At 37.7% G+C, this 24,750-nt stretch overlaps 1 protein-coding gene across 2 annotated transcripts in view; it reads left to right on the forward strand.

Moving 5' to 3' along the window:
- The first annotated feature begins 1,436 nt into the window (after nucleotides 1-1,436).
- ERLIN1 (ER lipid raft associated 1) overlaps nucleotides 1,437-24,750 on the forward strand; it is a 30,139-nt gene continuing 6,825 nt past the window's right edge. Inside the window, exons 1-9 of one of the 2 annotated variants that reach the window (XM_019724884.3) lie at nucleotides 1,437-1,554; nucleotides 1,883-2,006; nucleotides 3,787-3,868; nucleotides 7,593-7,639; nucleotides 9,373-9,434; nucleotides 11,627-11,752; nucleotides 13,371-13,444; nucleotides 16,956-17,014; nucleotides 18,889-18,980. In XM_019724884.3, the coding sequence (XP_019580443.2) occupies nucleotides 1,894-2,006; nucleotides 3,787-3,868; nucleotides 7,593-7,639; nucleotides 9,373-9,434; nucleotides 11,627-11,752; nucleotides 13,371-13,444; nucleotides 16,956-17,014; nucleotides 18,889-18,980 (655 nt within the window). In that variant the 5' untranslated portion in view covers nucleotides 1,437-1,554; nucleotides 1,883-1,893. Of the gene's footprint in view, nucleotides 1,613-1,882; nucleotides 2,007-3,786; nucleotides 3,869-7,592; nucleotides 7,640-9,372; nucleotides 9,435-11,626; nucleotides 11,753-13,370; nucleotides 13,445-16,955; nucleotides 17,015-18,888; nucleotides 18,981-24,750 lie in introns of both variants that reach the window. The other variant, XM_019724885.3, reaches the window with a different exon arrangement.

Consider the following 24,750-nt stretch of genomic DNA (forward strand, 5'->3'; position numbering starts at 1 on the left):
CTATTCATGTCTAAAAACCATGCTCATATCTTGCCCCATAGACTTAGTCACACCATCCCTATTTCTTCTAGTAGTGTCATTTTCCCAGCATCTAAGTTTGAAACCTTGGGTTGTCTTCTAACTTCTTAGTCATCTGATACTGTTACTGGCACAGGGAGGGGTTCCTTGCCCCTCTCAGACTAGAAATCAAGAGAGTGGGTGAAACAGTTCTGCAAAGAGAAAACAGACTGGAACAAGTTATTTTTCATTCCTTTTGCTTTTCATTAGTTAAAATAGCTAAGCTCTGCAGATATCATCTATCTGGAACCAACAAGGTCCTGGACATTCCTAGGTAGTAAGTCAAATGAATGATACAGGTAAATGCACGTACTGAAGGGAGAGGGTAAAGTGGTCCAGGAGGGCTTGCTTTCATGAAGAATTGATTCTATTTACCCCTTCCTGTTTCCAGGTACTGCCATTGTAACTTTGGGCCTGCAATTGTCTAACCACTTTGCTTCCCTGCCTCCAGTCTGTGTCTCTCCTCTAAGCCATTTTGCAGATTCACTGGCCCTAAAGCACTGCTTTCCCATACTTCCCTGCCCAAGAGGTTACAGAGTCCTTAAATCTTAGCCTACTTGTCCAGTTGTGCTCCCACTGCTAGCCTTTCAAGGCTTACAGTAACCATTCTTGCCCAACCTACTCTAATATGCTGCCCTTATTTCCCTTGTATTTATCCATCTCACTCCCATCTCTACTCTTTAACTTTGTCCTTTTTGTTTTGGGTAACATGCACATAATGGATATTGTAAAAGAACAGAAGAATATGCAGGGGAAAATTCTGTAGCCATCCAGTACCCGCTCCCTGAAGAAAAAAGTGCATTTGAGTCTTTCAAAATCTGAGCCTAGCCTAGCCTACCATCCTACTTCTTTCCCTCATACTGGCTTCAAGGAAGCTCAAATGCTCACTGTTCTTGTGTTTTCCTGGAGGACACTGTTTCTATTGCTTGGATAGCCTTCATAAAGCCCTCATTGGATCATCACTCAGGCATAATAGGTGCTCAGAAAAATACTTGATGAGTGAATATGCGGTTAGATTGAATATCTTCCTCTTCTGAACTTCCACCTCACTTGCAATAAGTCTGGTTGCTCCTGAATTCAGTGCAGGATCTGTCCCTGAAGCACGTGCTTGCCACATAGAGTTCGGTATAAACCACAAAAGGTCATAAACGGAACAGCTACCACACTGAGTGAAGGGCGCGGGTCTCTGCAAAAGAACAAGAGGCCCTCTGCTTTCTCTGCATCCCTTATTCCAGCTTACCGACTTCTGTTCCGGAGCAGGAAACCAGCAGTGCAGAAAACAGCCTACGTACCTGCCAGGGAAATTGCGCGGAGGGCAGCTGGGAGAATTTTGTCCCGTCCGCTCCCCGTCTCTTAGTGGCAGGGCGAGCACTGCGTCGGCGTGCGTGCCTGCGCAGCCGCAGGGCTGGGCGAGTGGGCGGGGCCGGCTGTTGGCGGCGGTTGGCGTGGCCCGGGAGGCGGCTGCACGTGCGGGCGGGGGCGATGCGTCACTGATCGGTGAGGCACCGCGGAGGGGTCGGATTCCCTTCGAACTCTGCCCCTGGCCCCCTTCTCAGTTAGTGCATTCTGCGGGGTGGGGGGAGCGGCCATGGGGAGAGGGGGGTGTCGCGACGATTACTGAGCAGGGGCGGCCTGCGCGCTGCCTCCGGCGGAGAGGTTGGCGAGGAGAGAACGGGTTCTGCGAGGAGGAAAGAATGAGGGAAGAGAGGCACAGGACTCCCGGCTCGGCCTGCGGGAGGGGGCCAGTTGTCCGGATGTAGAGGGTGGAAACGAGGGGCTAGGCTTGTCACTCACGGGCCTTGGGGTCCTTTCCTCCTTCATTCAGGAGGAACAAGCATGAATATGACTCAAGCCCGGGTTCTGGTGGCTGCAGTGGTGGGTCTGGTGGTTGTCCTCCTCTACGCCTCCATCCACAAGATCGAGGAAGGACACCTGGCTGTGTACTACAGGTGAGCAGCATGTGCAGCCAGCTCAGGTGCTACAGCAGGTAGAAAGAAAGGGGACTCCCGGTGGAGTAGCATCTAAGAAGTTGTTTCCTCTGTAGCGTCCGGGAGAGCCTTCTCCAGTCCTAGAAAGTGATTTTCGTCCCAGCCCTGGGAAGAGTATGGGGGGAACAGGAAGGCTTTTGCAGAGCACCCTCCGGGTGGTGGACAGTTTTAGTACTATGTCCATTTTGTGCCAAGGTTAAGAGTCCCTACAGTTATTCCTGGTAGACAGTAAGTGCAATTATTTGTAGAAAAAAGGAAGGCAGGCAGGCAGAGGTCACTCCACCTGTAACTGATGAAATGGATAAATTGTTGTATTGCGTACAACTGTGCAGGCTTTCAGTTTGCAGCTTTAGATGCAATTTAGAAACTTGGGTCGGGTTTGTGATGGTTCTTTAGATTTTTCTTTTTTCTTTTAAAAGCCCCTAGTGTCTGGTTTTGGCTTATAAGGCCAAATAGTGATGACCATGACAATTGTTTTTAACTCGTATATCTTCCCTGGACCTGGAGAGATAAACACAGCATTAATGGACCACCCTTCTGCCACCTTACCCTTTCTTTACACGTTGAGGAAAGGAATGGTGTGGAGTGTGTTGCTCTCTAGTTGAGCTCGAATAGCTTTTCCTTCAACATAGTACCACCAGTTCTTTTTGATATAGACAGAGGACAGTCTGGAGAAATTGTGCTAATGGTGTATTTGAAAGGGCTTCCACTTCTTTCTTGTTTCCATCATCCCCCCAAAGTGGTATTTTCTACTTTTCAATCCATTCTGAGTCTTAGAAAGTCTTCTCTGTGAAACGCTAGTTTCAAATACAAGTGTAGTGATACGTCTTAGCAGATGGAGGGCTAGTATAAAAAATGACAGATTAGTCCATATTTCCGTCTTGTCTTGGCAGTAAAACCAAGGAAAGAGCTTTTCAAAGCATGGGTCTCAAAAGAATTAGGGATGGACCTAAAACAATTTATCTTTTTTTAGTTATTTGTTAGATTTTTTGCAAACCTGTGTCTATTTTCAAAATACAAACTTAAGTTCTATGAAGTTACTCTTCACAATGTAAAGTAGGACTTCTTTTTTTATATCTGCCCCCAAAATGCCTCCCTTTTATAATTTCCAAGATGTGCTTTCATAGTTATCACATTCCAGCATTTGGTGACTAAGTCCATACTTACATCCTATCTATTTATAGTCGTATTCCCTTACCCTTTATCTTTCTATGCTAATTTTTAGTTGTTTATTATATAGACTTTATATCCCCAGTATTTTAGTTGCCTTGTAGGTAGATTAAAAGACTCTTGAGCCTTCGAAGTTCTCTCTCCTCCATTGAAAGTTTGTGTCATTTTTTTTTCAACATGGTGATTAAATGTATTATGTTTTGAACTCGTGTTATGTGCAATTAAAGTATAGCAACTAAGAGCCTTAGAATTTTTTTCCCAAGTACTTCTCAGATGGTTAAAGACCAAGGAGAATCCTTTGTACCTGAGCTCAGTGCTGGAGACCCAGAGGTATGGTTGGTCGAGCTTATGAAACAAGCTGTAACAGCAGCAACTTAATGTGATTTTTTCACCTTGTTAGCTGTGGCAGATATTCTAGGGACCAGCAGTTGTTCATCGTGAGTAATTCATATTAGTGAAGCTTTAATAGGTCAGCAGCATGAGTAAGAGTGAATATTTATTACAGCATTTTAGATTTGGAAAGAGAATTTCTCTCTTTATAATCTTGTCAAATTGAAACATCTTTTTGCAGGGGAGGAGCTTTACTAACTAACCCCAGTGGACCAGGCTATCATATCATGTTGCCTTTCATTACTACGTTCAGATCTGTGCAGGTGAGTGATTCTTAGGAAAGCCTCCACACTGGCTAGACGGGTGTGACAGGAACAGTTACAACATTTGTGGGTGGAGATACATTTCCTTATTGCTTAAGCAAATGGTGGTATTTACTTAAATGCAGAAATTAAAGTTCAGAGTACAGTTGTGACAGCACAGGTTATGATTTTGAACCACCTCACTCTTTTGGAAGTATATAAGCACTTATACCTAGGCAGCTTGGAAAAACTGACTGGAACTGATTTCTCCCGTCTATATAGTGGTGTGCAGCAGGTTTTCTGTTGATGCAGTGAAAATAAAATCAGGATTTTAGAACATACTTTGAAATACAAGTCAGTGATTACTTGGTTTAGAACAGTGTTTGGTTTCCATAGAGGCAAGCTCTTGGGCTACTGTTAACATGGTGGATCTGAATTTTAATACACAGCTTTTCTGCTTCATTTTTGTCTGGGACATTAAGCACAATTTTATGTGGAACCTTACTGAATGTTCTATTTTGATAGCATTCCGGAATATTTGAAATAGCGTCTGATCATTGAGAACAGTGTCTTGGCCTTGGGAGATACTTGGTTTTTTTTTTTTGTGTGTGTGTGTGTGTTTTTTTTTGATGATACCACTGAAGATTTTTATTTATTTATTTATTTATTTATTTATTTATTTTAATTAATTAGTTTCAGGTGCACAAGACAAAGCAAAACTTAGACGTTTATCATTTATATCCCTCACACTGTGTGAACCCCCCTCCCCCCATCCACTATCCCTCTGTACGTTCCCAAAACCTCTCACCTTCCCCTTATCCCCACCCCCCCGCCCCTCTAGCAACCCTCTGTTTTTCCTCCATGTTTCCAAAACTGTTTCTGATTAGTTCATTCACTTGGGAGATACTTGTTAAATATCTCTTGACATAAGATGACAAAACAGGATTCGATTGTGACTACTCTTGCACACTCAGTGTGATTATAAATCTTTGAATTCAGAAATTTGTCTACTATCTGCTAATTTTTCAGGACTCAGGAAAATTTAATGTATTTATCTTGTAATTTAAGTCTAGGCTTCCCACTAAGTGAGAGTTTTATTATGAATACTTAAATCCTCCAGATTTCCTTCCAGTTCCCTTTTACATGGCTTAGGGCAAGAATTGTCTCTGTTGAAATGTAATGTGTTCTTCCTTTAGTCAGACCGATTTCCATATTGTTTTCTTATATTTATTTTATTCCCTCTTGCCTTGGTTCATACTGTCACCTCTTCTCTCCCCATTTCTCCCTTCCTTCTCTCTTGTCTGCGAATTGCCAGCCTTCTTAAGGCTCATCGCAAATCCCTCTCCTTCTAATCTATAGCTCTTAAAGTCTGTATTGTAAATTTTGTCCCGTGGTCTTATTTCTCTTAATAATGTTGTCTTGTATTCTCTAAGTTTTGTGTGTAGTTTCTTTTTCAGAAAGTCTCCAAGCTTCTTGAAGGCAGGGGGTGTAACCCATTCATATTTCTGACCTTTCTACTTGTGAAAGTTGTTAAACTGAGCTGATTTCTTAGGAAGCAGTATGGTGTAGTGAACGTGGGGCCGGAAACCTGGAGACTTAGGTTTGGCTCTGGCACCAATTAGTTACATGACTTAGCAAAAATCACTTAACTGCTGTAGACTTCATTTATTCCTCCATGAAAGAAAGCATTTTAATTATGTGACCTCACCAAACGCTCAAACAGTCTACAATGATGTTATTAATGGCATCATCAGAGCCTTAGTGATTAGAGGCTTTTTAGATCTGTTCAGAGCCAAGCTCCTTCCCGGAGCTTGGTATGTCAAGTCATACTAATGGAGCAATATATAAAAGAGATACAAACAATGAACATTAAATAGGTTTTAGAATTTAATTGCACATGTAACAAATAACAACAGATAGTGTGTGTGTATATATACATATATTGTAGTAAACTATCATACTTACAAGAAATGGAAATGAAATTAGTAAAAAGATTTCAGTGTAAACTAATTTTGCATTTAAAAAAAATTAAATGCTGGAGCCAGTGTGACCAAATACGAATGTTCTTTTTTTAAATGTGAAGAACAATAACATTCTAGGAAAGAATTATATTTATAAAACCCTTTTTAAAAATTGTTCTTATACAAATGAGACATAAAGAAATTTATTTTTAGGAATTTTTGGAACGCAGTAAGAGACCTAGCCTTCTACATTGGTGTAGAACATGGAAATTGAATTTGGTTAATGTTTTGAAGGAACTGAAATAAATTGAATTCACGCCTTGATCAATTCCCCTCACTCCACCTAGAACCTGTCACTGTGCTTACCATCACCCTAATCTCTCAACCCTAGGGTTGTATTGTGCTCTTTTCCTTCCTGGAATTTTGTATGCAACCACTTATTAAATCCTTCCTCTATTATGTCTCCTGGATTCACAGTTTTCAATTTCCATGCCTTTACTAAGTCAGCCTAAATAAATTAAAAGTTTAGCTTCCTATCTGTTTTTTTTTTTTTTGCTTCTAGATGTGATGGATAATGAGAACCGTGCCACATGTGAGCCAAGGAATTAAAGAAAAAACATATTTTGAAAGGTTCACTTGGAGGCTGTATATAAGATAGACTAGGGAGAACCCAAGCTCCCCAGCGAACGTTTCAGGGCACTCTATCTAACAGCACCGTGTTCTCATCTCAGAATTGCAGCTCTCATCTGCGTCACCCCTTCTGCTCCAGGCAAGCCAGTCTGCTTCCTGTCACCTGTACACATAGTCTGTCCTCAACTTTGTGTATTTGAATAGGATATTTATTGAACCTAAGATGTTTCTTTGCCTCATCCATACTTATTTCTCTCCTGCTAGACCTGGCTTATAAATACTTCACCTCACAGAGCTTTTCAAACTATCATTTTACTCTCTGCCACTTAATACCTAACAATTGAGTTTATACCCTGTTATTTTACACCTGTTATGGATTGCTTTGTAAGGGTGTTATTTCCTGTGTTGGACTGTGAGCTGTTTGGAAACAGGGACCATGCTTTCCATAAAGTAGCATGTTGCTCTGTGCTTAATGAGGTGCCTTGTGTCTAGAACACACTCACTAGGTGCTTACCTACTGGAGGCCGCACAGTGAACCAGAGAGTCATTCTGGATCCAGACAAAGGTGCACAGGGGCAAAGTAATGCCGTACCAGATGGTTGGCTCACCAGGTGGTGGCACTTCTGTTGAAAAGGAAATCCAACAGACCATTTGAGAGCTCACTGGGGCTTGAACTAAAATACTGACCATTGCTTTAGAGAAAAAGCTGCAGTTGAGTTCAAGGTGACCTGTGCGTTGTAGACGACGGGTACGCATGTAGTGGTGCTCTTTTACCTACATTGCAAACAGGGCAAGTGGGATCCGAGTTCAGAGCACAAGTCCTAGCAGTGTGTCCTTGTGGTTTGCAACCCCAGGCCAGCTCCAGGCAAATAAGGGACTCGGAGGTTTAAAATGAAAGCTTTCAGACTGAACATTGAAACTCTTCTAGTGCATCCTGATTCAGACATTAGCTCTAAAATATTTTGTCTCAAGGCTTTTATGTCTGCTAGGATACAAAAAGAAATGGCTATGATAGCTGACCTTTGGTGACTGAAATTGTAATGGCGCTCTCCTGTACTTAGGTCTCAGTAGTTCTCCAGAGGTTTTCCTCTGGGACCAGTAGTTCTTTGACACTACGTATCCTGAGTATTAATGAGATATTTTTACCTCCCCAGACAACACTACAAACCGATGAAGTTAAAAATGTGCCTTGTGGAACAAGGTAAGCTCCCCTCGCTTACCAACCTCCCTTTAATTTAGTTCAGATGGTGTTTCTATTAATAAGTTGTGATCACTGAAACAGCTTTCAAATAGGCATGATAGTAACCTAGGTGGGTTTCTCTTCTAAGCGTTATTTGAGGAAAGCCCTATTTCCAAATAGGTGTTCTCCATCTTAGGAGACATTAGGGTGTTATTGAAAAAAGTAGGGTTTTAGAGCCAGCAGACCTAACTTCAAATGTCAGCACTGCCACATTTGCTTTATTGAGTTTTTTTTAATAGACTTTATTTTTAGGACCGTTTTAGATTCATAACTAAATTGAGCGAAAGTACAGAGTCCCCATATATTCTTTGCCACCTCACATGCCTTTATTGACTTTTCTAAGCTTAGTTTCCTCATTTATAAAAATCAGGTAATAAGACCTACCTTGCAGAGTTCATATAAAGATTAGAATTAGTGTATATAAAAGTACCTAACCCAGCACTTGACTCAGAGTAAGTGTTCAGTGACAGATTGTTTAAAATGCAATCATCTTATCCTCTCATCTCTAGTATTAAATGCCATCTAATTTAGAGTTTCTGGTTCAGTAGCTCTGGAATGAGGCCCAAGAATTTGCCCTTCTAGCAAGTTCCCAGGTGCCGCTGGTGCTGCTGGTCTGAGGACCCTGCTTTGAAAATCACTGCCCTAAAGACTTTTAGGGAGATAGAGGCAAGCAAGACCCAAATTATTTCTAGAGTATAATCGTACGTTGAATTGTATCAAAAGAAGAATGCAAAGTTGAAGGTATTTTTTAAATGCTCTGTTATAAATGACTAAAATATCATTATTACAAGCCTATATAAAAGAGGCTATGATAGCTATGGAAGGACAAATGCTTTTTAAAAGGGAACAAATTCCCTCTGTTTTAAAGATATTTGATATTTACTGTCAAGTTCTCCCTAGGTCTATCTGTAATTTGCTTTTATGGATTCCCTTAAGAGATGACTCAAAATTGGCAGCGGGGGAGATTTGGGGTAAATTTTTTTTCATCTTCATGCTTTCCTGTGTTTCTCAGATTTTTTTCAGTAGGCACGTATTACCCTTCTTTAGGCGAACAAAAACTGTCCTTGTAAGTTGGTAGGAAGGCTTAGTTGTTTAGTTTTAAAATCTCTAACTTTATGTATCTTAAATTGAGGTTCACAAGCCCTTCAGGGTAGGCCAGGAAGTATAGGAAGCCATTAATTCACAAGACCTTTCTTTCTGAAGTGTCACTTTTACTTGAAGGTCTGGGGGAAAATTCTTGTTTTCATATTAGAATAAGTACAGATAAAAAGTAGATTAAAACTTTTGGTGAAGTATTAAGATAAGGCAGGAAACCAAAAGAAAGTCAGACTGTGGCTGGCCTCCACACCTCCTGGGGAACCATTTTACTTGGTTGCTTGATGGAAGAGTTTGAGAAGAGCACTGCGTTAGCTGCTGTCTCCAGTTAGTAAGGCCAAAGTGCTGCGTAGCTCTGGGTTACAGGTTGTCTTCATGTGAGCTCATTGGATCACAGCAGTTACAGAGGTTATGAGAGGAGCCAAGTGAGTGTGTGTAGGGTTATCTCAGGAGTGACTAGTGGGGTCATTTTAATCAAGTCAGTGGTATATGTCTTTAGATTTTCCTTCTAAATTTCTATCGTGTGTGATATGTTTGATGATCTGGGATTATAACAGATTTGTATCTGGCTCATACTTTTTCCATTTCTTTGTTTTTAGTGGTGGGGTCATGATCTATATTGACCGAATAGAAGTGGTTAATATGTTGGCCCCTTGTGCAGGTATGGTACTACTGATCTATTCTGTTGTTTTTAGTTATAATCAGAGTATTTATAACTAAGAGATTCCCTGAGGAATAGAAAGGTACTTTTAAAGTTTTTATGACCTATTCATTTTTGATAGGTATAAAAAATAATCACTGGAATCTTCTCCATTTCTAAGGAATGGTGGCAGAAATAGGTCACAAGTCGACTTTCTGCAGCAATATGGGTTACTCTTCGTTTTTAAAGAGCAAGACAGTCATTGATTATTTCTAGAATTCCTAGAAAGTAACACTTTATCCAGTCAGGATGAGAGAGAATTTCGTTGCATGCTGAAAATATAACTGATCAGTGCCTGTGCCACATTGATTTGTGACCATAGAAAAATCTTTTCTAGTTGAGATTTGCTATAACTTGAAAATCTGAAAGTCCACTGTGTGGGGAAAACATTTTCTTGGTAAAAGATAAAAATGCACAGAGATGGAGAGGGTGCCTTTTTTTACATTTGATTGATTTTTTTCTAGCTTTTTTTTTTAAATTGTGGAAAAACTACAGATAACAAAATTTATCATCTTAACTATTTTTAAGTGTACAGTTCTGTGGCATTAAGTACATTCACATTATTATGCAGCCATCACCACCATCCATCTCCATAACTCTTTTCATCTTGTAAAACTGAATCTCTGTACCCATTAAACCATCACTCTCCTTTTCCCCTTCTCTCCAGCCCCTGGCAACCACCATTCTACTTTCTGTCTCTATGATTCTGACTGCGTTAAGTACCTTATTTAAGTGGAATCATATAGTATTTGTCTTTTTGTGACTGGATTATTTCACTCAGCATAATGTTCTCAAGTTTCACCCATGTTGTAGCATGTGTCAGAATTTCTTTCCTTTTTAAGGCTGAGTATTCCACTGTATGTATGCACCACATTTTGTTTATCCATTCGTCCATCGGTGGACACTTGGATTGCCTCCAGGTTCCAGCTTTTGTGAATAATACTGCTATGAACATGGCTGTACATGGATCTCTTCAAGACCCTTCTTTCAATAGAAAGATCTGCTATTTTTATTATTAAAATTGCCATGCTTAGTATATATGGGATACTGTGTTCAGCAAAAACAATTTTAAAAGGTGAAGTTAGAACGTTGGCACTGAGAGGTTTTTAGATTACTTGGGAAAACCTGATACCAAATAGATATTGGAATGTAAGGTCATGCTAAATTTCATGTTACTGGAGCAGGCACGAATAGCAAAAGGATTTCAGAGCAGAGAGCAAGTTGTATTACTGTCAAGTGGATTTGGATTATATTTTTCAGTGATTGAGTATTTTTCTTGTCTTTATTCATCTACTTCCCCTGGTAACACATCAGGGAAATGGATTATGATTGGAAAAATATAAGAACAAAGAAGAGATGCTGGTTCTCTAGCAGGCGGTAAAGAGGAAACTATTGGATCACCAATTCATTTAGAAATGACCAAGCAAATGAGTTAGTTAGCAAGTATTTATTGATGGCCTATCCACCAAGGGAAGGCCAGTGGGTCAAGTCCTTAGGTCTGAAGAGAGAAAGCAGCATGTTTTAATAGGTAGTGCACAGCTTCTGGTAGGTCTAGTATGTGCCCTTAGGCACATTTCTGAAATTCTCTGTTTTCTCAGTTAGATTTTTTTGTGAGAATTAAATGCTAATGTTTATAAATTGCCTGACATAAAGCCTGGTCCAGTAAATGGTAGCTTCTTTCCCTTCTAACCTGGTGTCTTTTATTACAGCCTTTAAAACCTGCCTTTTTGAAAGTGGACTTTTGCAGCTGCTTCCTTCTTTTATTCCCAGTGTTTCTCTTTGCCTCTTCGCTAAACTTTTGCTTAGCAGTAATGGCCTCACACTTTCCTGCTTCTGATTTTTGCACCTCATGATTTATCTTCATACTGCTGCCAAAGTACAAATCTGATTGTTTCATGCCCTCGCTTGAAAACTTTAGCAGTTCCTTATTACAAGATATGTATACTCTCCATTGTATAGAATTTGAAGCTTGTCCATTAGAATTACAAATGCAGTAATATCTGGAAAATTGAGCACAAGGAGCATATCAAGGTTTGTGAGTTGTGTTTCACCGTTTTGTTGGTACTTTTCCAAGTGTGTATCACATCACTGTAACTTTTACCTTCGCTGAATTAGAAGATACGGGGTAAACATAAATTGTACTTCTCCTTCAGTGTTTGATATCGTGAGGAACTACACTGCAGATTATGACAAGACCTTAATCTTCAATAAAATCCACCATGAACTGAACCAGTTTTGCAGTGCCCACACACTTCAGGAAGTTTACATTGAATTGTTTGGTAAGTGTCTCCTTGGTTTTAAATATGCAAATAACCAATAGGAAATCTTGTTCAACTCATTTATGCACACTATAACAATGTTACTAGTAAACATGCTATTTGAGCACTTCTGAATTTATGATAGAGCAGTTATCTTTAAAATATTCCTTAAGTTTAAATTTCTTATGATTAAATTAATAGTTATTCAAACAAGATATTTTTAAGAATGATAACCATTTTCTGAAGTGCATGATACATAACTCAGTAGAGTTTGGAAAAAGATCAGTACTTATAGGTTATATTCTTTTTTTACTATGATAACTTCCTAAAAATTAGCTTTGTTGCTATTTTACTAGATAATTTGGGGAAACCTAGAAGTCTGTGTCTTGCAGTTTCCCAAGCCCCACCTCCGTGTTTGATGATTTGCTAGGACTGACAGGACTCAGAGTGGTATTCTCAGCTAAGATGTCTGACAGCAAAAGGATGCAAAGCAAATCAGCATAAAGAAAAGGCAGTGGGTGAAGTCTGCAGGAAACAAGGCTCGAGCTTCCGAGGGTGTTCTCCCATTGGAGTCATGCAGGGTACATTTAATTACTCAAGCACTGAATCATGGGACAACACGTGTGAAATGTTTTTTACTAGGGGGGCTCATTAGAGCCCAGGATTTTTATTGGAGGCTGGTCACATGGGCACCCTCTGCCTAGCACATATCAAAATTCCAGACTCCCAGAAGGAAAGCAGGTGTTCAGAACAAACCACATTGTTTGTATAAACAGTTTAGGCACAGTGAGTCATTCTTATCCATTCTGGGGATAGTGGGAATCCTCTCTGAATCCAAACTCCCACATGGCAGCCAAAGGCCACCATGCAAACAAGCCTTTGTGACGATTACAGCTGCAGGCCTGCTGTGTTACTTTTCTGCACAAGTTATTTTCATTTGTAATAGTGAAAGCTCTGACCATTCCTGGAATTCTTAGTGAATTTCTTAGAGGCAGGCATAGGGATGGTTAATCAATTTAGAAATCTACCAGTTGCTTCCTTGTTGATGACTGATAACTACTTGGACGGTATATGAGAAAACATCTATCCTGATCTGTCACATCACTGGTCTTTTTAATAATGGTGAAAGTACTGTTGAGGTGAATCGACAGTTCATGAGTTACAAGGCCAAGTGAAGTGACATCTTTATTGTCCATTCTCATGTGCTTCAAACACCTTCCTATGACCCTTTTTTCACCCTCTCTATTTTTAAATCCAAAATGATAGGCAGAGGTCCATGGAAATGAAATTTAGTTACTTGGGGATTTGGGGTAAAGATTAACTGAAGATAAGAATTTATGTTATGTTTGTTTTTGTTTTTTTAATGAGAATCAGGACACATACTAAGTAACAACACTGAATTAAGAGATTAGCCACCTGAATTTTGCATTTATTGGATAAACTTAGACTAGCTACTTGTCATCTTTTTAAATTTCTTTGTTCGATAATTCCTCACACTTTTCTGCTGCGCAAAAGTCTAAGCTCTGTAAAAGAGTAGTACTTTAGATCTAATAATGATTGGTTTTGTTTCAATATTAATACAATGCAAAAATGTTTTTTTGAGTGTCATGAGAGCTGTTGTTTTTGCCTTCAAAAACAGATCAAATAGATGAAAACCTGAAGCAAGCTCTGCAGGAAGATTTAAACCTCATGGCCCCAGGCCTCACGATACAGGTAAGCCCTTTTTTCTAGGAAAATTTGAGAGCTTTGGACTTAATTGTCCTTTCATCAGACTGTTCATTCAGCAATTATTTAATCAAAGTGCTATGGTGATTTATAGAATATCTTTCTCAGTTTGACTTTAGGTCTCTGCCAAAATAAAATACTCTTGTAGCTTATCATGGGTGGCATTTTCTTCTGAACTCTTAGAGGAAACAGATAAGGTGAGGCTCTTACAAGGAAATAAAATCCACATGCTGCTATGTGTGAGGCATTACTAAGATACAATAATGGTTATAACTTAGTGGAAGAGTAACCCTTCTCCTCAGTAAGATTATGAGAAAAGATTTCAGGTATAAGATTTGAACAATAATTTTAGACAAAGTAGATGTAAGAAAGTATTAATTGACAGACAAATTGATTGGATGATTATTACTTTTAAGAGTTTAGAGTTAGAGAACATTTCAAGAGTCTGCCTGGAAATGACTGATTAAGTTGGGATTTTAGTTAAATCTGGAAGAATTAGTAAGATCTCTATGGGGGAGAGGAGTGAGGAAAGTAGTTCAAGTTTGTAGCGTGGCCTGAGTAAAAAGCAAGGGAACAGATGAAACTGGTGGTGGTGGTGGCATTGGGAGATAGGGTGGTGAGAGTTACATGTCTGCTTTTTTGGGTCAGTATTTTTTCAGATTGAATTGAAATCTATTAGTGGGTTCTAAAATCAGTTTGGGTGGGTCATGATCAGCATTTTAAATTAAATGGAATTGAAAAGGAAAAGAAATCAGAAGGTTGGTTGTGTAGGCAGTTCAACATTCTGCAGAATTTCACTTGTTTTAGGTAAGTGTGTGGGTAGGTGTTTATGTTGGGTATCACTGTAAAATGTGTTTCTTACTCTGGTCATTCATGGTCAATAACATTTGAAAGCCATGGCTCTGAATCTGGATTACCTAGAAGCGGTAATATGGCTTCTGGTGTCCTTTGTCAGAGTTTCTAGGAGATCAGTTGATTGTTGTGAACATTACTGCAACTCAATAAAGCTTTGTTTGGTGTCCTGTATCTGGAGTGTCACACTGCTGTTGAGAGTGTGCTTTCACCATGTGGGATCTCATAAACAAGGCGGGAAAGATGGTGAAGGTCTTCCCACTCCTCACTCACACGGAACCATTATCTCAGATGGGTGTCTAGGCGTGGGGTGAAGGGAGCCACCAAAGTTAAGCAGTGATGTGAAATGTCCAGAGCTAATTTTGTAAAAACTTCTTGGTCGTACATTCATTTGTGGCTGGAGGGGCTTTTCAGTTTTAAAGATAATGAATGTGAATGTAACTGATTCTTATATTTTTCCTAGGTTGTTAGTTGGAGATCTAGCTCATTCTTTTTAACAGCTGCCTAGAATTTCTTCCTTTATATTACATAACCATTTCCCTATTGTTTCCACTTAATTTTTTGTTTTTTGCTATGAGTAAGCAATAGTGCAGTTAACATTCCTGATGCATCTCCTTGTATGTACAAATTATCACTCAAAGTGGCTGTACAGATCTATATTCTTACCAGCAGTATGTGTGAATACTTGTTTCTGCAACCTCACCAGCATTTGAAGCAATCAGATATACTAATTTTTGCTCAGTGGGGAGGTGTGAAGTTACCTCTCTCTTTGATTTGCATTTCCTTATTTATGAGGTTGAGCATCTTGATTTTTTGGCCTTTTGTACTCTCCTCTGTTGATTGCCTATTCATATCCTTTGCCCATTTACTGTTGGTGTTTTTTTTTTTTTTTTTTTTTTGGTTTAAAATGTATGTTTATATCCCCAGGGTCAATTTCAACAGATATACTTATTTCATCAGCATTTTTTCCTTGCTTCACTCACTGTGTGTGTGTGCGTGTGTGTATGTGTATACGCCCGTGCACGTGAACGTTCATTTTGACCGTTGTTTTTGGATATGTTGTTGTGGGGACAGAGCCCCAGAGAGTAGTTTACACCCGCCTGAAAAATGGCGCAGCGAGCAGGATCTCCCGCACGACAGTTGTCATTTTATTTTTTAAATCTCCTATGCAACTTAACTCATGGTATCTGTTACAGTAGGTGTTTATATTTTCACATTTGAAAATTATATGAGATTTCCCAAGAATTGCAAGCACATAATATGTTCTTTAGCCTCATACAGCAAGATAGAAGTCTTCAGAAAGTAGTTTTATTTATTTATTTTTTTTTAGAAAGCAGTTCTATTTTATGCTTCTTTTTATAAGACTAAAAAGATAGGTGGCTAGTGTCTTAATTAAATGCAGTATGACAATGTTTCCATCTGAATCTTCATTAAAATGTATTGGAAGTCATCTGTATTTCTGTTCGTCACATCACAGTGAAAACTGGCATCTCTCACAAATTCTGGTTCTGAATTTTTGTCTTCTGGATGTCTCCCTGTGTTGTTCCTTGTGGCCTCACAGGCCTCGCCGTCAGCATGGAATGAGTTTCTTCACCATAGTCCCCAGCTTCCTATTCCATTTCACTCTAATTCTTGTATTTAGTTTTAATAAAATTGTGTATAGATTTGACTTCTCTTTTACGTAGGGAAGGCTATGTTGCTGAAACATTTTTAAAGCCTTTCAAAAGTCTTTAAGGAAGGCTATGTGCTTAAAGGCTTTGTTACTTAAAAGTTTAGCCAGTTTTCAGAGGGAAATTAACTTTCTTCAGATCAGCAAAGTGTTTTGTGTGTGTTTCCAGTGGAGGTGGGGAGTGAGGGATGTTTCCCTAGTAAAATTAAAAGGTTTTGAGAGGTGAAGTCCATGATGTAGAAAAGTCAGCTTTTAAGAAACTGAGCTTTCAAAGTAGATGAGGTAATTATGTCACAGTACACTATGGTTAGGGCAACAAAGTGTCTAGTAAACAGTGTCTACGAAGGCAAGTAGACTTTGCTCTAAGTGAGATTCTAGGAAGAAAGAATATAAACTGTTAAGTGGCATTTATTTTCTTTCAGCCTTGGGCTGTTTTCTTTCAGCCTTGGTCTGTTTATTTACAGCCAGTACTGAGTGATTACAGGTTTAGGAAGTGGGAAATTCATTTACTGTCCACTGTATTAAGTTACATGTACTATCTGGGTTCTTTGTTTTTATTTTTGTTTTTGACTGTTTCCTACTTTACAATTTACATGTTGGAAGTTTACCTTCCTTTTGTTTCTTTGGTTTGCAAGTTTGAAAAAGAAACTGAAGTATCCATCTAAAGAGCTTTGTGAAAGGTCTTTTAAGAGAGAACTTTTTCCCTAAAGGAGTTTATTTCTGCAGGGGGTAGAGTGGTTTTTCCTGTAGCCAGGCTTTTTTTTTTTTTTTTTTTTTTTTAAGGAAACAAGAAGCGGCTTATTTTTGATTCTTGGTATGATGGCAGGAAAAGTAGGTTTTCTCATGGGATCCCCACACGTGTTAGGAGGCAGCTGTCAGTTGTTTTATTAGTTTCATTTGAGGAACTCTTCTGTACAAGATTTAGTTTGAAGATTTATTTTTCAAATATACTTTGGCTTTTTCACTTTTATTTTTTAGGCTGTGCGTGTTACAAAACCCAAAATCCCAGAAGCCATAAGAAGAAATTTTGAGTTAATGTGAGTAATATGCATGGGATCCCAATATTTTATTTAGGGCTATCTACATATTAATTTATCAGTCTAGAGGAAACTTATATGTGAGACATTACACCCTGGGGTGTGGTATATGCCTGTCTTCCATACTTGAGTGATATTGCCTATTCTGGTGTCTCAATTCCCACTAGACTTTCACTAGTTTTCTCTTTATATATGGACATTTCAGGAGCAGCTTCAGTGGCTAAGGATGCAGTTTGCTGTAGAACTATAGTTGGAAGCCTAAGGAACTATAATTTGGTTGTGAATAATACCTTGAATTAAATATTAATAGAGGAGAGACAGAGTCTTAGCTGTTAAGGTTGGAGAGAGTGCCTGTACTTTGTTACTGTGTTATAATGGTAAGAATAGGCACCATTTTGGTGTAAAGTTTGGTTTGTATGTGATTGTGTATCTAAATTTAGACCTGGATCTTTATAATTTGCCTGAATTGATTTCTGGTAGTATTCTCTTCCATGTGTCCAGGGCTGACTGAGTATGAGAAGTTACTTGTTTGGCATGAAGTTAGTTTCTTTTTTAGAAGATCCCTTTTAGGGGAATAACTATTACAATTGAAATGGCAGTAGTTAACTCTCATATGACAGGTACTGAAAAGAAGAAACAGAAGACATTATGAAATTTGGCTGATTTGTTAAGAGGGAAAATATGAAATGCTGGAACGGTAACTTTGCAAAAGCCAAGAATACAGCAGTTGTATAAATACGGGGGGTTCAAGATGTAATAATAATAATACTTCTTTATGGAATGATATATTTCTGTGTCCTTATTGTTCCCAAGTCTATATCTTCTATTATGCAGAGTTTTAGTTTCCCATTTTTTATTGTAGAAAAGGAACTCTTTTTTTAAAACTATAAAACGTAGAGTGCCAGACTGGATAAATCATGCGTCTGATCCATTTATAGAAAAAAAGATATTTGTTGAAGGCTCAATTTGGTCTTAGGCCTTAAATATGATGGCTTCTAGTGATGGAAAGATGAATTCTATATGTCCTCTGCCCTCAAATACCTCAGAGTATCCACAGTGTCATTTTTGTCTATCAGTGTTGGCAGGAGGAAAGGGGAGAGCTTTGGGGTAAACGTTTTGGGGAAACCATTGGAGTTATTTTCCAGATAATTCTGGATCTTTTCTAATGTTATAGACTATTGGAATTCCAGAATTAAAACCACCTTGAGATCGTCCAGTCTTAGCCTCCCACCTACTAGTGATTTTTTTATACCATTCCTGCCATGTGGTCACCACCCAGTCTCCATTTGTACATGCTTAGTGACAGGCCAGCTATCTCCATCATTAGAAAGCTCAAATTCTGAGAAAAATTTTCCTTACATTGAGCCCCAGTTCACCACCTGATAAACTGCCACCTAATTAGATCTTTTGTACAGCAAATAGAGCCACTACACAGGGTGTCTGCCTGAGGAGGGGCTGAAATCCAGCTCCATTCTGCTTGCCAAACCATGCACCTAAGGGACTCTTACCTGCCCAGAGGTGGGTGCCTTTTGCTAATGGGCCCAGAGGTGCGGTATGGGCTAGTGGAGGCCTCACAGCAAAGGAAGCACTCCAGATACTTGCAGAGCACAGCCCATTCCATGATACAGTTAGAGGGAAAAATCGGCTTAAAATTCAAAAGTACTAAATTTCATTCCTACCTCTGAATGACTGGGCAAATAATTTAACCTTTCAATCTCAGAGTCACTGTATGTAAAATAGGGTAATACCTTTCTTGCCTACCTTAATGGGTCAGAAAGTTCTTGTTGCAGATGGTTCTCTGACCCAGGATAGAGTGAGAATTACTGCCTGTGACTGCACATCATTTTTAATTTGTATAATATTTTGCTCCACAGGGAGGCTGAGAAGACAAAACTTCTTATAGCTACCCAGAAACAAAAGGTGGTGGAGAAAGAAGCTGAGACAGAGCGGAAAAAGGCCATTATAGGTACTTGGATTTCTTTCTGAAATGGATGGCTCTTAAGTACGTGTGTTATGAGTTTGTCCTATTTTTTGTCAGCCTCATGTTAGATACTGATGGGACTCAAATAAGATTGCATCATACAGTGGAGAATTCTGGAAACTCCTTTGTACAGTCAGATGTCCTAAAGCCTTTCAAAGCAGATGAGGCCAATACTTAATGAAGTGTTTTGGCTTTCCACCATGTTGTTGGCTGCCACTATTGTCTTTTTCAAGGATGGAGAAAGTGGATAGGGTTTAGGGGCAGCTCTAGCCTCTGTGGAGTAAGGTTTTTGTTTTATACAGCATAGGGAAGTTTTGGGCCAAAGCTCAGGGTTACAGTATGCATCTGTGACACGCACCTAGTTTAATTTGGATGGATAGATACCACCCTCTCCGACAGTATGATAGGACTGCTTACAGCTGATTTTGAGTCACAGCGACTTCCCTAACCCCCCAGGATACTGTATATTAGATTGCCGTCTTAGCTCCCAGTTGTTTGTTCCTTGGCATGCTGAAAGTTTAGGAAGTCTTTCACTAACTATTTCAAATATGCAGGAATGTACAGAAAACAATATCATGAAGGCTTAACATTTTGCCATATTTCTTCCAGATCATATTATTTTTAAGAAAAAAAATTATATCTGTTTGAAACTTCGTTTGTCCCTTCCCTGGTCTTATTTCTTGACCTGTCTTCTCAGAGTAGCTTCTATTCTAAAGTTGGTTTATATCTTTTCTGCCCATATTTTTATGTTATTAGTATGTAACACTAAACAATTCACAGAATTGTTTTAAACTACAAAAATGATATCGAATGCTATCTTTTATTCCATAACTTGCCTTTTTAAACTAGCATTGTTTGAGTTTTACTTATATGATACATATTCATTTTTAACTACTGTGCATTTCATTCTATGAGTGTACCTCAGTTTATTCTGATTGATTATTAATGAAGAGTTGGGTAGTTTCTAGTTTTTCCTTACTATAAATAGTGCTGCAGGAATGCCCTTATCCAGGTCTCTGTGCACACATATGAGGGTTTTCCTAGTCGTGCTATTCACATGTGATGTGGGTCAGTACTTACCACCAGCTTTTTGTTTCTGATCCACAATGAGATAAGTACAGAAATTGAGAATGGGTGTTTATAAGTTCTTATAGCCTTTTAACACAGTAATTTTATGTCTGTTGGATCTAATAATAAAAACTGGAACTTGTGCTTTTGTTTTTAATATTTTTATTATAATTTATAAAATATGATTCCTAACAGATTGAAATACCAAAAAACAAAAGTGTATTTTCCCACAGATTCCTGTAGAATATATATCTTGAAGTAGAATTGCTGGGTCATAGGGCATATACATCTTCAAACGTATAACATATTGCCATATTGCTCTCCAAAGTGATTCTTCCATTCTACCTGCTCTTCAGCAGTTTGAGTTCCAATTTCTGTGCTGCCGTATTGAATTCCCATTTCTGCATATCCTCTTCAGCCCTTAGGATATCACACTTTTTAAAATTTATGCCAGTTTGATGGTGGACGTGGTATCACATAATTTCAGTTAAATTTCCCTGATTACTAATAGTGTCGAATATTGCTTATTGGTCATTCAGGTTTTCCCTTTTTTTTGGTAGTATGTGAATTGCCTTTTAATATCATTGGTCCATTATTTGATTACTTTTTAAAACTAATTTGTATCTTCTGGATAGTAATCGTTTCCCAGGTTTATGCGTTGCAAAATATCTTCTCTCAACTTGTGACTTGTCTGAACTTTATGATGTTTTTGACATACGTATATGTTTAATTTTCATGTAATCAAATTCATCAATCTTTTCCTTTCTTGTGCTTTTCCTGTCTTGTTTAAGAATTCTTTCTTAGCCCCAAAGTAAAAATTTTATTCTGAAAGTTTCGCTTTTCATATTTAGGTCTTGAATCCATTGGGAATTTATTTAAGTGTTTAGTGTGACATAGGCGTTCAGTTCTATTTTTTCCAAATGGCAAGCCAATTTTCTGCAGACTGTTTATTGAATAGTTCATTATTTCCTTTGTTTATTTCTATTGTCACATCTGTTATGTAACAAGATCCTACATATGATTTGTTCTGTTGCTACGGTCTCTATTTTGTTTCAATTTCTTGGTCTGGCCTCTTCAATATTGTTTCAGTTATTATAGTTTTTAGGCTAAGTCTTGCTATCTGGGAGAGTCAATTTCTCCTTGACTATTAGTAAAATTATCTTGTACTATCCTAGGTCTTTTATTCCTCTATGTAAATTTTAGAATCGACTCAAGTTCTGTAAAATACTGTATTGGGGTTTTGATTGGAATTGCATTACCTGTATACTTCACTTTGGAGAGAATTACAATATTTATATTAAGTCTCATAAATCTGTTATATTTCTCCATTTATGAGAAGTGTCATGATTTTCTTCTTAAAGTTCTTGCACATCTTTGTTGGAGATTTACTCCTATATATTCCTCAAGTTTTTTGGTATTATAAATAGGCTCTTTGTTGAAGGGACTTCTTCTAACTGATTTTTGCTTTTGTATAGGTATGCTGTTGTTTTTTGTTTTTTGACAGTCTTGCTCAAAATGCTGCTATTTCTAATAGTCTCTTGGATTTCCCATGTGAGCAATCAGATTGTCTGCAGATAAGGACAGTTTGGTTTTTTTATTGGTAGTCCCACATCTTTGAGCTCTCTCTCACTGCTTTAGGCTATGCCTTGTTGAAAAGAAGGGGGGTTACAGGCATTCTTGTTCTCTTCCTAACTAAATAGTCCCAGTGATGTTGACTGTTCTTAACTGTTATCGGGTTAATGAAGTTTCCTTCTGCTGCTTGCTTGGCAAGAGTTTTTATCATGAATGGCTGTTAAAACTTTTAGAATTTTTTTCTATATCTGTTGGGATGACTATATAATTTTTCTTTTTAAAGATGTTATGTGAATTATGTTAATAGATTTTTTTTATTACTAAATTATTTTTGTCTTCCTGGGATAAACCCATTTCATCATAATGTAGGAGATTCACCTCATTATATTTCTCATTTCTCTATATAGTTTGCTAGTGATTTCTTTTAAATTTTTACTTTTATTATCATAAATGAGATTGGCTTATAATTTTTTTCCTTGTACTCTCTCCCTGTCATCTTTTTGGGTTCTTTTTTTTTTTTTTTTGTATCATGGTTACACTAGCCTCAAAATGAGTTGGAGAACATTTCTTCTTTTTCTGTGTTCTGGAACATTTCGTATAAAATATGTATTATCTCTTCTTTGTAGTTTTGGTGGAACTCACTTGTAAAAACCATCTTGGTCTAGTGGGGTTTGTACTTTTTTTGTATGCTTGTTTGTTTTTTGTGGTAACATTTAACTTACTGATTTAATTTCTATATTGGATATAGGTCTATTCGGGTATTTGTTTCTAATTCAGTTCTGGTAGTTATAATTTTCTAGAAAATTGTCCATTTCATATTTGGGGGCATAAATTTGTAGAATTCTTTTGCTTTTTAAAACCCTCTATGGAATCTGTATGCTCTCTTTTTATTCCTAATGTTGTTTATTTGTGCCTTCTCTTTTGCTGGATCAATTTTGCCAGAGGTCTGCCTTATTTATCTTTTCACAGAACTGGATTTTAAATTGCTTGGTTCTGTTGTCACTTTTCTTTTCAATTAGTTTATTTACACTTATTTTTATTTCTTTCCTTCTACCTTTTTTTGAGGTTACTTATTGGTTTCTTTCTAATTCTTGAGTTACTTAATTCTTTAGTTTTCAGTCTTTTCTAATGGAAATATGTAAGATTATAAATTTCTAAGTTCTGCTTTAGGCATATCTCAAGTTTTGAAATGTGTTTTATTACTGGTGTTCCATTTTAATTTTTAAAAAGTATTTCCATTATGATTTCGTCTTTGACTCAGGAATTATTAAAAGTATATTTAAATTTCTGATTCAGTGGATCTTCAGGGGGCTGGCTACCTTTTTGTTGATTTCCAATGTTACTGGAATATAAATATAGTCAGCAAATATGATCTGTTATATAGATTAAGAATTTGTGGAAATTTGCTTTGTGGCTTATCAGTACATGGTCCTTTTTTGGAAAGTGCTCTATATGTGCTTGAAAAGATTGAATGTATATTCACTATTTGTTGGGTATAGATTTCTCTATATATAATTAGGTCAGGCTTATGAATGGTGTTGTTCACATCTTATATATTCTAATTTTTGCCTTCTTGAGCTATCAATTACTGAGAGAGGTGTGTTAAAATCTCTCACTGTGATCATGGATTTGTTGACTTATAATTTTTTTCTTTATGTATTTTGGGGCTATATATATCATTAAGAGCATTCAGGTTCAGAATTGTTACATCTTCCTGGAGAATTGTGCCTGTTATGTAATAACCCTGTTTATCCCAAACATGCTTTTTGGCTTAAGTTCTATTTTGTCTGATGATAATACATAGCTATGCCTGAGTTCTCTTGGATAGTTATTTTCTTGATGTATCTTTTCACATCCTTTTACTTTCAACTTTTCTATGTCATTATGTTTTAGGTGTGTCTCTTGTAAACAGCATATAGCTGGATTTTGTTATCTAATCCAATGTGAGAATCTGTCTTTTAACTGGTGAGTTTAGTCTTTTTATATTTATTGTGGTTACTGCTATCTTTGGATTTTTTTATATCATTTAATTTTGTGCTATTTACCAGGCATTTTTTATTTCCTTTTTTTTTCTCTTTTTTGATTGGTATTTAAATTGATTGAATTTTCTTTATTCTTCCTTTTTACTTGATTGGAAGTTTTATATTCAGTTTCCAGAATGCATAAATAATCATTAACTTGTAAAATGTTAAGACTTGACAAAGTCTAATGTTAATCATTCTTTCCATCCTCTTCTTGAACAATTCCTGAGAATGCTTTACTTCTTACACTGTCCCCCAATTTTTCATGTTGTTGCCTAGTATTTGAATTTTGTGTTGTTTTTATTCCCCTATTATCATCATCAATTCTTACAGTAAACATTTTGATTTACATGTGTTATGTAATTTTTCCTCTCCATTGCTTCTGGCAATTTGTTCTTTTGTCTGCCTTTTTTTAAGTGAAGGCTAAGGAATGGAAAACTTATTTAGTATTCCTTGACCTGAAATGCTTTTGTTTTATTCTTGAATGGTAATTTAGCCTATAGTAGTAAGCTCAACTAATTATTCTTTGTTACTTTGGCAATATTATTTTATTTTTGTTCAACTTCTTCTCTTTTCACTTTTAAGATTTTTCTCTCTGTCTTGGGTGTTTTTCAGTTTCACTATGATGTATCTAGGTAGAGAAAAGCTGCTCAGTGGGCTGTGGGTAGAGTTTTTAATCTCACTGGAGTTGCAGCTCTTTAGTGGTCTCGGTTTTATACAGGACTCGCAGTTCTAACATCTCCAGGCCTCATCTCTTGGCCCTGCCTGGGCAATAACCCAAGTCCTCTCCCTTGCTTTTCTAATAACCACCACCGCCGCGGCTGCCCCATATAGGCTCTCAGCTCGCCCTTTGCTTATGTCTCTTGAGGCTGTCCCATTCTTTCTTAGGATCTCAGCCATGCATTAAAAAACAAATTTGTTATATTTTGTGTAGCACTTTAAGGTGTTGTTAGCTGAAGGGTTTTCTCATTAGCCTACTCCACCATTTTTCTAGAGCTAGAAGTGTGATCATGCTCTTTATGGGTTTATCCCCACACGTCAGAGAGCAGTGTTAAATGGGATTGTGGCAATAGTCCCCCTGTGTTGAGACACCA

This window comes from Rhinolophus sinicus, chromosome 15 (assembly GCF_057876585.1).
Source record: "Rhinolophus sinicus isolate RSI-liver-muscle chromosome 15, RSI-T2T, whole genome shotgun sequence".
Taxonomy (NCBI): domain Eukaryota; kingdom Metazoa; phylum Chordata; class Mammalia; order Chiroptera; family Rhinolophidae; genus Rhinolophus; species Rhinolophus sinicus.